At 41.4% G+C, this 15,729-nt stretch overlaps 1 protein-coding gene across 1 annotated transcript; it reads right to left on the bottom strand.

The window, feature by feature from the left end:
• Window positions 1-5,902: 5,902 nt before the first annotated feature.
• On the bottom strand, window positions 5,903-15,328 carry top1mt (DNA topoisomerase I mitochondrial). Its single transcript, XM_030768397.1, has 14 exons — window positions 15,295-15,328; window positions 14,442-14,557; window positions 14,192-14,313; window positions 13,731-13,853; window positions 13,345-13,532; window positions 12,919-13,063; window positions 11,990-12,133; window positions 11,467-11,649; window positions 11,103-11,171; window positions 10,857-10,971; window positions 10,400-10,527; window positions 10,003-10,097; window positions 9,188-9,337; window positions 5,903-6,005 (listed from the first exon to the last, which is right to left on the bottom strand). Exons 3-14 carry the CDS (start codon window positions 14,255-14,257, stop codon window positions 5,903-5,905), a joined length of 1,509 nt encoding a protein of 502 aa, XP_030624257.1. The 5' UTR covers window positions 14,258-14,313; window positions 14,442-14,557; window positions 15,295-15,328.
• Between the last annotated feature and the right edge of the window lie 401 nt (window positions 15,329-15,729).

Raw genomic sequence — 15,729 nt, 5'->3', positions numbered from 1 at the left:
GCTCTAATTTACCACAGGACATTTTTTCCTAAATGATTCTCCCGAGACCGGTGTTGAACGAACTACTGAGTAAAATAATTACATAATTAGCAACCCAATCAATACCTAATCTATAATTCATGATAAGCTGACCACAAGAGAGAACCGCAAAGAAACTACAGTTAATTGGATTCACACATAATTCCACGTGCTCCTGTCTTTTTCAACACAGCGCAAATGATCAGGCGATGAACTGAATCATCACTGTGATTTGATGCCCAGGAAGGAATAGATCCATCATCGCGTGGTCAGAAATTCCTTACACCGCAACCGTCAGCTCTCCTCAAAGAAATTTCAACATATCGAGCTCATGGTGTGAGAGACAACCTGGAATCCAACAGGAATACCATTTTGCAAAACAAATAATATTAAGAGATGGCGTCAGCTGAAATTCTCCGCAGGCCATAGAAGCGCTTAGTGTTTACGCTGTAAGCACAACTGTAAGGACAGCTTGACTGAGTTTAGAGGAAATGATATAGGTCTGTGATTTACACCTTTTTTGGAACACACGTTTTCATGTTCACCTTTACTGCAGATTAAATGACACAACGTAGGTGAAATGCTGGCTCTACCTAAATGTTCCCTCAGTCGTGGACGTTCCATTTTTGAGTTCAGTTCGCGGTGTGCAAAAAACTTTTCCCCTGTGCTGTCTGGGCGTCTGTCAGCCTGCTAGGGAAGTCCAACCTACGCCCGCAAAACCATCTGGGAACCTAAGCATATTTAACGAGACCGAAATATACTTGCAGAGCGCATTCGTGATGTGTGATGAGAGGCAGCTAGCACTTCACGGCTGTTCAGATGCGGAAAGGCGAAAACGTTACACGGGGACTGAGTGAGAAACTAAACACAGAGGGTTGTGAGTAAACACAGATGTCTATAAAAGATAGCTCAGTGCTGCAGCTGACAACGGAAATGTGAATAAATTCGGGATTTGACTATTTAATTTCCATATTTCCTGCCAATGAAAGGGCTCAGACACGGAGCCAATTTGTATATGTTAAATTTCTAAGTGCTAATATTGACATATAAAATAATCATATACTGTTTAAATTCGACCACCACCTCAGACCTAGCGCTCTCACACAGCCAGTTTAAAGTCCCATAAGAGAAAGGGCACGGGTTGAGTTTCATTTAATCTGCATAAAGACCGAACGGTGCGACAAAGAGAAGGAGAGGTGAAAAGAGCAGCCAAATTCAGGACCCTTCAAAAGGGTCCTGCCGTAGCATTGGTCACACAATCCTGGCTTTTAATTTAGTTTGTTGTGCACAGAGGGGCATCTGATGACAGATTAGAAAAGAAATCTTCTACTCTTTTGTCACTGTTAGTGAAGGCCACTGGGGGGGTCAGAGTTCACATCATCCAGTGGTAGCAGCCCCCCCCCCCCCAATTATTTATCCACTATGTCTTTAAAGAAAATGAAAAAGCCTAAAGGCGATAATACTGGGATTGAACGAATTCTAAAGACAAAACCTTAAAGGAACATTAATTTCTCAAGGTAAATTTTTCAAAATGAATAAATAATTTGCCAGACATGAATAAAAATCTGATCTGTAGCTACAGGCAGACTGCTCTGCTTTTGAGTAATAACTGTGTTCTCAAATAAGTTGTGTGTCAGCAAAGGCTCCCAGGTCACGGCCTTTGTAAGAGTGAGTTCTTTCCTACAAGGTTCTTAGATATTTTATATAAGACTCCAATCGAAATCCCCACCAGAGCTGAAGCACTGGTGTTCACAAAGTCCGTGAGATGTTGTGCCAAATTTCTTTTTCTTAAATTATGTTTCTGACTCAGGAAAGCTGTTAAAAACAATGATTAAGTTGACAAAAATGACAAATTCCAGTTGTTCAGACATCTGAGAGTCTGCTAGGCAGATGTTCCATTGACAGCTGACTAGAAGATGACAGCAGAGTCTGATTTGTGACAAGAATGCCACCAGCTGTTGGCTTTATAGTCGGTTCACATGAAAAAAAAAACAAAACAAAAAAACACAAGAGGGTGATATTCTAAGAGAGTGGCCTGTGGATCATTTTAATGAGCTGACAGATTTCACTTACGGACGCTAGAAATTAAAGGGAAAACTACTGAGAGACAAGAGCACACCAGCTCACTGTTCACTACTGTTCAACTGAGGTCTCTTTTTCCTATAGCAGGTGAAACACTGTGTAATCCATAATTACATACATGTACATAAATGCACACGAACACATACGTAGGTATATAGGTATGTGTATATATGTATATATATGTATGTATGTGTGTGTGTATATATATAAGTGTGTGTGTGTGTGTGTGTGTGTGTATTTACATTTATGTACATGCCTGAATGTGTGGATGTGTGGGATGCGGATTGAGAAGGTTGGATTCCTTCCCCTTCCTGCAACTTCAAAGATTGCATCAAACAATGGCCATTGGAGACAGAGTTCCTCCTCACACAAGCTAAGTTCGAGCAAAGGCAATAAGACGGATCAGAGCCACAGCCAGCTCTTTAGCAACACTGCACAAAGAAAGTCTTCCAAACCAGCATCAGAGAACAACCAGAGCAGCCTGGTCAAAGTCAAATTAACTCCGTATCCTGCCTTTAGTTCCACTTTTTTTTTTTTTAAAATAAAAGTGCTCATTTGCATATGTCGGCATCCCCAAGGACACTGGCATGGTGTAATGTATTCTTTAAGTTTAAGAGCATTTGATTTGGATCTCATGCGTAAGCCCATTGTAGCGCCATAGCCCAAGTCGCTAAGCTCATCAGCAAACAGAAGGGGGGGAAAAAAAATCCTTGTTAGAAAAGCTTGCGGTGCAGAGAAGACTGCAGATTAGGATCAGACAGACTATTCAGGCTACAGAAACACAAAGCAAGGATGAAAAGGCTTACCGCGATAGAGGAGAATTAGAATCTCAAAATTTCAGATGGAGATGCAGAGAACGCATCTACTGGGCCTGCGGAGAAGGTCGACTTGCTCTAGTACCTGCATCTATGCTGGTTATATAAACCACTTCCTGCCACACACTAAGATGAGATTCAGATAAAAAAAAAAAAAAGAGTCAGAAACATTCAGTTATTCCCTCTCTGGCTTTTTAATACAATTCTGAAGGAGGAATTCAACCATCTCACCAGTAGGACCGGGTATATTTTTGCTCAGATTTGATGATCAATGTTTATGAGATTTGAAGGAAAGGAAGCCAGTGCTCCTATTATACATGCCATTATACAGTCTGAATCCTCTCTCTTCAATGAGGTAAAGCCACCAGCAGCAAATTGGACTCAGGAGAAGACTCATACCAATTATTTGTACAGCAAGACCCATGTACAGTAAATTACAGATTTTTAGGTCAATAGAAAAGGGATTTTCTCTCCTTACAAGCAGATGCCTGAGCAAAAGAAACAAAGCCAGAGAAATAATCGGAGCTGAATACAGAACCAATCAGCCAAGCCATCCTACGCTGCAAAAAAATACATAATAATTACTCACTGGTTTAATCAAGTGTGTCTGTGTGTTTTCTAAGCACTAGAATTGTTCTGTGACCACATGAGGGGCAAGAGGAATGCGCTAGTGTTTTTCACAGACTTTGCGTTCTGTCTCTGCGGCTGAAAAACAAAGTAGCCGTCGCCACATGTGTGGATGGATTTGAGGAAAGGCGACTTTGTTCCAGATTTCCTTATTCTTTAGGAGGGGCTGCATGAGGCTTTGATGTGGTGTGGGGTATTGCGCTAACCACAGCCTTTCCAGATGGGCTCATGCTTTGGAGAAATATTTATGAAAAGAGGGGGCACTGGCAGTCCCAGCATTGCTGTACATGTCACCAGTTTACCAACAAAGAGAGTCTTGGTAATAAATAGCCAAGAGGGCCAGGCGGAAACCTCACAGTTGAAACTTTTGTCTCGTATTATTGCAACTCTGTAATTGCTATAGTCTCCAGCAGCTGAAACAAGGCCCCTTCTGTTGGCTGGAGAGAGGCCTGATTGTGACAGCCCTAGACTCTGCTTTTTAATAGCTTTCTGTTGTGGTCATATGGCCATCTTCATTACAAATTTCAACTGAATGGGTTTGATGTGTACATCCAAATAATTAATTTCAGAATCTATACAGCATCACACAGACCTAATCTCAGAGCTGGCTGGCAGTGATTTATCGCAATAGGACACTAAAGCTAGAGTCAACAGTGATTACACATAAAATACTGCTTGCTTAAAGCTGGGAAAAAAAGAGATCATTTGCCTTATTTTCTCTACTCCTGTCACCAATAGGACTTTGAATGAGAAGTTGAGGATCCCTGTTTTCAGGTTCTGCTCTTCCACAAACTCGCACGGGCATTGAGAAAAATGAGACAATTAGCAGCTTCTGGCTTAAAGCTAGACGTAACTAAATTGTCATATTTCACAGGCCTGTTGTATCCGAAATAGCTTTATCAATACCAGATGTTCCATCCAGCAGAGTCTTGGAAACTCCGACGCTCAGAAACAGCTTAATCCCTGTTAAATCCCGCTGCATTCTCCACCTCTGTGAAGTCTGCGCTCAGAGACGGGAGCATGGCAGGATGCTTTTCCCTCAGTTTTGTTCCACGACTGACAGTGAAACCGTTTTGATTGCATTGAACTCAGATCTGTCATGAAAACAAAATACAATGTTCATACGTCACTTACATAGGAAACAATAATACAGCGTTCCGCCATCAGTGTTGTCTACATCAGTTAAAACAAACGATTTCTAAATTAAAAGTTTACGCATGTTTGTTTTTGCAAATATGCGCTTTAGAACACTTAGTATCAGCAGCTGTCCAGAGAACAATGGCTATGGAAAGATTTGCAGCCTTTGAAAACGAGAGAAAGAAAGTGTGAATGTTCATGAAATTAAAGACCACTCTTGTGCCCCGTAGCAAAGAAATGTTCAGAAAAGCCCTGGCTGGTCCTAAAGTCAGTCACATGACACCAGATAGGTTTTTTTTTTTTTTAGTCCAAAAGCAATGACTACAAAAAAGAAGGAAAAAACCTAAAGAAAACAAAACAAAATATAAAGTCCAAAAAGTCCATGTGGACACATGGTTAACTTGGCAGAGGAAGACAATTAATCTGTACTGCAGAGAGCTGGAAGTCAGTCCGTACATATTCCTTTGGCAAAAATAACAAAACGCCCTCATGGAGTTTAGAGTGTGAGTGTAAAATAGGCAATTACTGTTTTTAAACTGAATGAAGCAGCCATGACGTCAAAGCTAACACTGGACTGAGTAGGTTCTTCTATGTTTCTGATGTCTGGTAATGACTTCGATTGCTACCAAGTCGACACCTGAACACCCCACCTGAACATTACAGCCTGTTTCTAGACATTTCTCTGAACATCACAGACCAGTCAGGGTCCCACAGGAGTCTTTCCATCCCTTCAGCCTGTATATCCACAGTGCATTTGGTTCCTGAATTCACTGCAATCTAAAAAAAAAAAAAAAAAAAAAACCTCATTGCAGATGAGAGAGCTGTGATAAAATCCTTCTACAAACATAAAGTGAGGTCTGGCATTAACTCTAATCCTTATTCTGGTTCCTACAACCTTCATTAGACAATTGAGAGCTTGCAGAGTAGACTGAATTTCCCCCCCTTTTAAACACTGTTTACCAGAGTGCCGTAAAAAATCTGTTAAGTTAAAAAAGAGACAAAGGCTTTACAAGGCTTTATGGTCTTAATTTATTTAACGAAAAAGAGTCAAACATAAACTAGCCATTTTTTACAGAATTAATTTTGACAAAAGGTAACACTTCAGAAAAATACTGCAAAAAAAGAAGAAAAGAATGAGATGAGATGTTGAGATGAAGAAGTAGAAAACTGAAGACTTGGAAAAGAATGTACTAGAAGTGTGATTATGGCCTGTTAAACTCGTGTCAAAACTGAAATTCTTCTCCCGCCATGTCTATAGCCCAGGCAAACTTGTCCCGCTGCGTTTTGTTATAGATCTTCTCAATCGGTACCTTATGTTTCTTACACCTGTTACAACAATAAAGAAACACCAATCACAACATACATCACAACAAATCAGAAGCTAATAAAAAGAGCTGTCCTCCGATAATTATTCAGCACTGGTTTTTTACGCTGCAGGGCTTTGCAAAATTTCTAAATCCCTCGTGGCCCTTCAGGCAGGCATTCTTCAGATTTTGGTGGCCCAAAATGAATTTTGACTAGCCCAAATAAAACACACTATTTTTTTGTAGATATATTCAAGAGAGCAATAAAAACATTTATTTAACAAGCACAATCTGCAGCAATCATACACAAAATCAATCAACAACCGTCAAAATAAATATTCATTTAGATCTAGAGATCTTAGATTTAAATTTAAAATCACTAAAATGAGATTTAGATCTTAGATTTAGAGCAGTATTAACTAACAAATAAAATGTTAGATGCAGCTTGCTAAGCACTTTTCGCTAGCTAGCATAGCTAGGCACAAAAGTTAAGGCAAATGTTCATATAAACTTTCCAGCATAACACAACATCCAAAACTGTATTTCTATTCATTTTTGACAACATTGCTCTACAAATGCATTACAATCTTCTTGTTATAATGTTATTAATTTTTTTTTTCTTTTTAAAATTCCACATACTCCCTCCCTACGTAGTGCACTACATCGTATTCATTATGTAGTAAATAGCGAGTGAGTGAACAAGTGAGCAATTTCGAACACAGCCTTCTTCTTTCTGACAGACTAGGCACAATTTAGTGCATTGCTGTCTTGCACTGGTGTAGTTCCGTCATTGCCACTTCAGATCTGTGAGGGCTCTACCAGTCAGCACGGTATAGTCAAAATCCATACCGCAGGGCAAATTCATGGTGTACTTTCTACGCCGTTTATATCGTCCACCCCTAAAAGGGGGGAAATTTATTTCACTTAGGGGATCATTTCTGATAGCCAATCAAGTTTTTTGATTGACTATCAGAAATTATCCCCTAAGTGAAATAAAACTTGATTGTCCTAGGACGTTCCGCTAGCGATTTTACAAGCCTTGCGCTGTCTTTCTGAAAGGCTGTATGTGACAGAATCTACATTCACCAACACCTCAGACAGACATGAACTTCCATAGTTTAATCCAGAATTCCTCTAGTCACTGCCCACACACCATTGACCTACTGTGGTTTAATCCAGAATTCCTCTAGTCACTCTCTACACTCCATTAACCTATTGTGGTTTAATCCAGAATTCATCTAGTCTCTGTCAGTACTTCATTAACCTATTGTGGTTTAATCCAGAATTCCTCTAGTCGCTGTCAGTACTTCATTAACCTACTGTGGTTTAATCCAGAATTCCTCTAGTCGCTGTCAGTACTCCGTTAACCTACACACCAGCTGTGATGACCCTCTGACCAACCAGCTACTTTGCCTGTTAAGCTCACTGCTATGGCACTGTCTAACAGAGCACGGGAATGATCTGGATCTGAGAGTCATGCTCCCAAATCCAGCTGTGCCACATTTGTCATCTGTGGACCGGGGTCCAAGGGTGCGCGCCTGTGTTACTGTGTTTGTATCCAAGCGTGGTCTGTTGTTCTGTCACTTGGCGGAGCTGGGGCAAGGGAGGAAGCATGTGCTAGCATCACTCACAGCCACTACATGGCTCTGTCTGCGGAGGAGCTCCTCTGGCCCCGCAGTTTAACACAGAGTACCGCAGCTAACTTTTTTTTTTTTTTGGTCATTCTGCCTGCTTGCCAGAACAGATGCACAACACAGTACATTCTGGAAAAGCGTGGCTACTGTGAACCCCGTAAAGCAAGAGGCCAAATGAACTGAACTCAGGACAGGTAGCTCTGTCTGAGAATCTGTGGCGAGTTTTGAACATTGCTCCCCACCACCAAGTCCAATTCAAATCTGACTTGACAACCTGCTAGAGCCATAAAAGAATAAGCGAACGGTGAAAAAGTCAGAAGATCAAAGCCGGTGGGAATATCATAAAAAGCCTCGGAGTATTAGGTGGAAGAGAATGTGCTTCCAAGAGGTAGTCTTTTCCAAGGTTTAAAGCGTGCTGAGAAGTTTAAGAGAGGGAAAATCTGATTTGAAGGCATGGAGGATAATGCAGCTAAGACAGGTGTTTATGACTTTAAAAAGCTCATGAAACTTCTAAGGAGACCCCTCCCTACTGTAGACTTGCACTGGGACCTTCTGGTCTCCAGGAACAAATGCAGAGTTTCTGTTGGATTTTTGCCGGGCAGATAAGTGAGATGGTTGCCTGAGGACAAGGATTCCTTGGAAATTTCAGGATTTTAAAGATGCTTGAATGCTTCTCTTGGGAAGACTATGAAACAGAGAAATGTTAATTTAATGTTGCATTACAGTGCCTAAAAAAACCAAACAAACAAGTCATGGTAAAAAGGATACACTGTATCTAGCGTGTGGTTCATTTTTGAAATGCAAGCTTTCAGGTGCTACTGAAACATAACCTTTTCTGCCCATCAGGGACAAACCCATTTTAATACTGCAGTTTTTGCAGATTTATTTCCCCTTTTCTGACAGTTTCTCTCAAATTTACATCTCCTTTCCTACAGTTTGCCACTGAAGATACATTTACACTGCAAGCGTTCCACAAATGTCACGATCAGACAGCATTAAATAAAGCTTTTTTTTAAATCTTGTCAGCCAAAGATGATTTCTTCAGTTTGTTTCATGGATCTTCACCACTAAACCACAGATCTGCTTTCACAAACAGAGGTAAGTTACACTTCTAGAGGAGCACCATTGAGTTTACAGTTTAATTACTGGCACAGCTGCAGAGAGAAGCAATCTAAGCTTCAACAAATCATTTCATAGCCACACAGCTGCACATTGATCTGTTCAAAACCACAGACTTGGACTGAGGCATTTATGCATAACTACCCTATTTTATACTCCAATGAAACCAAACTCACTAACATCAAATGTTCACTAAGGAAAAAGCCCTTTTTGTTTCGTGTGCGTGTGTGTGTGTGTGTGTGTAGATAATACTCCTCAATATGTAAATTTCCTTTTGAAAGGGGGAAAAAAAAACATATCTGTTTTGTGCATTGCTGATAGCAACATGAGCTTCAAACTACAGTTGTTGAAATCTTGGTTTTAGCACCAAGTCTACTCATATTCCTGCTGAGTGTGAGTGAGACCAGAGGATATTGTGTGTGAGTGTGTGTGAGATAGAGAACGCTGTTACCAGGCGACTGTGATGCGCGGGTCGAGGTAGTTGAGTTTGGACGTGCCCAGAGCGATGACTTTGTTCTCCTCTCTGTCAGTCATCTGGAGCTGGAGCTTCGTCAGCTGCTCCTGCAGCCTCCTCACGGCCTTCTCCTTCTTCTCCACCAGTCTGACACACACACACACAAAACATCAGTACACATCATTACATATACATACACACACGCTCAGAAAAAAAAACACCTGTACACATGTAGCTAATCAAACAAACTTATTACACAAGTATAAAACATTTCCATTCTCTCGATTTCTACTCTTATGATTATTTAGGGTTGAACAATACAGGCTTAATTCATTAGGTCATTCACTTTTATAGAAATGAAAGCTGGAGGGGCATATTTTGTTCTCATACAACTTAAGCAAGTGTATATTTACACAACACAAATACAGTTTGGACCGATAAGTTGCAGATGATTGATAATAGTAAATATGTATATGTGGACAAGTCTCCAGGTAGGCTTTAAGAGTTTATGGTTGAGCATACAAATCTCTTGACAATAACACAAGGCAGTGTCTGATTTGTGATCATGTGTGATTCATTAGGCTGCAGGACTCCACATATGTAACGACGAACAAGAGTGTTATTCAGAACGAGGGGTGCGTTCAGGGGAAAAGACTGATTAAAAACTCAGACTGGAGTGAAATATCCAGTATTCCCCATTAAAAAGTGACACTACAAAGGAAGATCCACAGAAAGTTGAGGGCGATCATGTTAACAAACCGACAGACTTGTTATGATGTGAATACTGTCATTGCGGGCGGCTGATTTCTCACTTTTTGGACTTTTCTGATGGGGTTTCTTTGTGTGATTTCTTGGCTTGTTTGAGTTCCTTCTTGGCTTCAACCAACTGTTCCTTCTTCTTTTTGATCTGTTGTAACAGAGATAATTTAAAGTGACATAGATTTCTATCTTGTGTTGAGGGAGAAAATGAGCAACAAAATTCCATTTTAGCAGTCTTATTTGGCATCTCTCTCTCACACACACACACGCACACACACAGACACACACACACGCACCAGTTTTACCACAGCTTTACCACATTAGATCCAAAATCAGTTATCCGAATTAGTATGTCAGCCTTAAAGGTATCACAGCTTCCCAGACCTAAAGCTAGAGAGCCTCTAAACTCAAGCAGACACACAACACACATTGTTTGTTTAACCACATTACCTTCTCCTGCAGCAGCTGCATGGACTTCTCAAACGTTTTGGGTGCTGCCCTCTGGTGGTTGCAGAGTATAGCCACAGCTCTGTTTGCTCTATTGTATGAGAGAATCTTCTCCTCCACACTCATGTCATCTGTAAACATTCAGAATACCAGGAGCTGACTCAGGATGTGGTTAAACAGTTAGCAAGTGCATGGGAACATAATGTGACTACATCCTCCTTCATTTTTTCTGCCTGTGATTCAGGACAAAAATTCAAAACAGGAAAATCTAAACGTTCTTACACAAGTATAAATATGAATGCTCATAATACAATGCAGCACAGTATGTTGCTTGGGTAAAATCTTATTACGCAAGGGAGGTTGTATATATTAAAAAGGGAGCTTTTGTTTTAATGAATTAACTGTGTGAGATGTGCAGTTAAACTTGACAGAATGAAATCGGCTCTGTGAGGGAACAAACCAGTGGTGAGTTTGTTAAGTTGATCCTGTAGGGTGGTGGAAGCATTGAAGGTTCGAAACACTTTGGCTGTTAACTCTGGCATAGATTCACTGAGACTTTTATTGAGGTAGGACGTCTGTACAGAAAAACACACACAAACACACTATTACAGATAATAACACACATGCATCACTGATGATAGAGAAAAACATTTATTAGATATTAAAAAAAAGAATCATTAGTCGAGCAAAGTTAAGATAAACTTACATTGATCCTGTCAAACAAATCATCTTCAGGATCTTTGTTTTCCATAAAGATCTTCAGGTTTTTAAAAACCTGCATGAAAACGACAAATGAGCACTGTTAGGTTCTGAAAACTCTCCCCATTAGAAGTGGAGTCCTGAGCAGAAAAAGCAAAGATTTGTTTATTCACAGACCCATTTTCATTGGGCAGTTTTACATTTACGTTAAGTCCAGTGCACCAGGAAATCACACTTAGGTCCATAATTTTCACCGTCACAACTCCTTTAGTGTTTATATCTGAACTGTGTAGACTAAACTGGGCTGTATTTTCATGATTATGCTTGACTGTGTGTTTCTGTCATGTCTGTGGAGCTGTAGCAGCAGCCACCTGCTTCTCCACAGGGACTCTGTTGTAGTAGCGGATGGAGTCTTTGCCCAGGAAGTCAAACTCCACCATGTACTCCTGACCGTCCAGCTCTGGGTGGAGTGTGATGTGCTCCACCCTCAGGGAGCAGCAGCCCACTGTGTCTGCAGTGTCATCATCCTTTTCAGTGCCTGCTCTCAGAGCCAGCTACACACACATGCGCGTGCGCAGACACACATGCACACACAGACAGACACAGACACAGAGAGACAGATGGAGTCAGTCGTTGGTTAAAACAGAAACCATAAGGTGAAGTATTTTAGTCCAGATTGGAGATAAACTGGATGTACGACTTTAACACAAACAGAATGACAATGTCAATGCCAGCACGCATGGGCTGGCTCGCCTTCGGAAAGATGAACACAACCCTCCAAACAACTGAAAAGAGCTGTTCTGTCCATTCTTAATGATACTCAGCAGTGAGTACCGATCCAGTGTTGAATGTGAGAGTTGATCAGCTGTAAGAGGAGAGCAGGAGAAGCTGTACCCTGTCAATGAAGTACAAGGCCACGCCCTTCTGTCTGGTCTTCATTTCCCGACTGCTCCAGTCTTTACGGTACTGCTCCCTGATGGACGCCACGATAAGCTTTAACCTGCGTGCCACCTCATACTTCTGCCAGTCCTTCTCCCCCTGAGAACCAGTAAACAGACCAGGTTACAGAACCACAACAGTCACGTCAGTCGCGCATGGACTGAACCAACCCAACATGGCACACACCTACTTTCTCCAGCATCGTGTCTGTTCCAAAATGACTCCATTTTCCAGCCAATTTATCAGACAGAGAAAATGTCTCATCTCTTTCTTGACTGTGTAAATGCAGCATTTTGGCACAGGCTTGGCTGTTTGGAGAGCCAACCCATAAGTGTTGATTTGAACAGACTAACTAACTGTAAAACCTAAGATTGGACAACTTAAAACACAAACAGTGAGAGAAACAGAGTGTACCAAGTTCAGACAGGCGTTTTCTCTTCAAACAAAGCGCAGTTGGTTCAGAGGATCATGGGAGATTACCCATGAAGCCTACTGTAATTCTTTTGTGACCAAGCTCATATGAAATTTGACAGTTAAGATGGAGATTTCGATTTCATTAAAGGATATCTACACATTACACACCAGATGGCTACTTCAGCGCTCTGCTACTGAGTCTAACAGTTACACTGAGTTCTCACGCTGATGTCATCCAACATTCTGAGTTACTCCACATCCATTAAGTGTAATAATCTGTAAAATCTACATCCTGAAGAACAATGAAGAGACAGTTAGATTCAGGTATGCAGAGTTTGGACCACCTGGTGTGAAGCTGTGTCGGGAGGAGAGCAATACACTACTGTCTTTAAACACACACACACACACACACACAGACAGTCATTTTTATGTGCTGCAGAGATGCTGTGAGTGTGAGGCTGTGTGTTAACCTTGAGTTTGGAGCTGGGGTTTAACATGATGTATTTGATATGGCCCTGAATGTTCTCTACCCACGAGGCGAGCCAGGTCACCGTGTTGTCGTGCTGAACCTTTTTCCATCTGTGGCCTTCAGGAGGCTCTGGGATCTCTGAGTCTCTATGGAAACAGTCAAATACGGTGTTCCAAAAAAAAAAAGTCTTTGTGTTTGGACTAGCAAGAGACATCTGGGATTAGATGTGCACACTGTGGCAGAAAGACATTCAGTTTCATGTTGGTGCTGTGATTACAGTTACTACACAATACCGCTAGCAACACTAACTACACTGACTGCCAGTCTGAAGGATTAATCCAGAGTCTTAATGTTATAGATAAATATAAAGGCAGTTTGATTCAGTGAAGGAGAGTTCTCTCTCTCTCTTTCTGTGTCACTCACTCACTTGCCACAGTTGATGATGATGTCCTCAGGTTGGATCCTCTTCTTAAGCTTGCCCATTTTAGGATGTTCCCCTCGCCCTCGGAATAGCCCGGGAGGCTCCACACGGAAGTTTCCGATTTTCTCTCTGTGCCCATCCAGCATGCAGAACCCATACTCTTCTGTCAGCCGGTTCCCCTCCTCTTTCATGGCCTGACAGGGAGAAGACAGGAAAAGTACTGAAACAGCAAACTGGGAAATGCAGAATAAATGCATATGAAACAGTGCCTTAGGACTAGACAAATAATATAGACACTCTCTCTGTCTCTCTCTGTCTCACTCACACACACACACACACACACACACCACACCCCTAGACACTCACACACCCAACCACCCAAACACACTTACCTTCTTCTCCTCTTTAGTCATGTTCTTCTTCTCCTCTGCTTTCTCCATAAAATACTTATGGATCTCGCTGAAATCACATTTTGACAGATTTTTGATCAGCTTCCTCTCTTCATGCGTCATTTCCTACAGAAAAAATATTTTCAGAAAAACCAAATACTGTTACCACACACAAATACCGAGAAAACATGTCTCCAGTCGAACAAAGGATGATTCAAAACAACTTCAGGAATGAAGGAATTTTTCACTGAGAGAGATGGGCTTTGTTCTGAGTGTCTGCACACGGACATTCATAATGAAAAGGCTCCAGGTTTATCTTGGGGACACCTTCTGAGCAATAACTTAACCCTACATGACAGAAACAAGTCCATCGGCCAGGTGCAGAGGAGAGGAATTAGGTGGTTTTGTTCGGTTTTGTTTTTCTGTCTGTGCTCTGTGGATGGGGGGGGGGGGTGGGTGTTTACCTCTCTCCAGTCGGCGAAAAAGTTCTTCTGAAAGACTTCTTTGGTGGTGTATTCGTGGTCCAACATTTTGGCATAGAATGTCGCCACCTCCTCCGCAGCCAGGCTCAGTTTGATTGGCTCCCCTAGAACAAGTACAGCACCTCACAATACCTGGCTACTGTCAAAATCAGGACCTTTCAGCTGGAGAAACTAGGGCCAAAATTAGGACTTTTCAGCTGGAGGAACTAGGGCCAAACTGAGGTGTACTCACTGTTGTAGTAGAACCTCACGTGACTGGGCAACGGTTCGTAGTTGGGCGGGAAAAGTGGACCTCTGTGTTCCAGAGTCTTCCATTTCTGTCCGTTGGAAGACTGCCCTTCTTCCCACCTGACAAGCAGTACACAAAGGATTGTGATTAAATGATACAAACAGAAAAGAGGAGTTACAGAGTCACAGGTTTTCTTTTGAACTGATAATTCTCTGTAAAGTACATTAACAGTAGTGTTGACAACTGATCAGTGAAGAGCTAATAAAAAAATATGTCCTTTATTTTGTTATGGGGAAGAACACGTGTGTTATGTGTTATGGGGAAGAACACATGGAGAAGGTTTAGTCAGCTTCTGTACTGTTTGGCAACACTTTGTGATGTGATTGACTGAAAACGTCCTTTTGGAACCTGACCAAGAGTAAGAGAGACCTGTGTGTCATAACTGTGTCAAACAGGCCACCCTGAGAGGACGTAAACCCAAGCCAAACTTTATGAGAATGTTTGTGGAGCTACTCACATCTACCCAAAGATTGAAAGCCCTCAGACACGTGCAATTTGGATTTAAAAAAATGAATTAGGTTAGGTTAGATGAACGGACACAATGACTTTGTGCCCCTGATGCACAGAAAGCTGAGGTTGACAGGACTTTGTCAGAGTTTTAAATCACTTGCTGTACTGATCAGTAAAAAAAACCAAAAAAACCAAAAAAACACTTACCACGCTCTGCTCTCCAAAAACATAACTCTAAAAGTGTAACATCTCTCTGTCATGCTTCATTAAATAATCCCAGAGGGGCTGACATTTCTCCTAGACAAACAATTTCACAGGCACAGACAGACACTGTGTGTTAACTGACCTTGGTTTTGTTGCTTTGAGTCTGGTGGCATAGTTTCTTACAGACTGAAAAACGCATGCTTGTCTGTTTAGTCTCACTGAACCACAGATCAGCTGGGAGACGACATAATAACATCTGTTCATTCCAGACGGACGAGAGAACTTTTCATTGATATGCCCTCACGTCAATAAACTGTTCAGTAAGGCAGGCTACCGGCAAACAAAACCGTTCACATGCTGGGTTGCGTCACATGTTAATGTGTCCCCCGGAAACTAATAATCTCATCAGTTCCATGAAGCTACTACTGTTAGGCCTTTATAGACAGACAAATGACTAAGATCAGGTCAAGTGCTTCCTGTAATTCAGTGTCACACCTTTCAAGATTTCAAAAATAATTTTACTTTATTCTTTTTTTTTGAGCATTATTAGTTTCCTTAAGTATGAATTAACAGTGAA

Source organism: Chanos chanos, chromosome 3, assembly GCF_902362185.1.
Source record: "Chanos chanos chromosome 3, fChaCha1.1, whole genome shotgun sequence".
Taxonomy (NCBI): Eukaryota; Metazoa; Chordata; class Actinopteri; order Gonorynchiformes; family Chanidae; genus Chanos; species Chanos chanos.
Note: the sequence above shows the minus strand (reverse complement) of the source record. Positions and strands in the feature narration are given on the sequence as shown.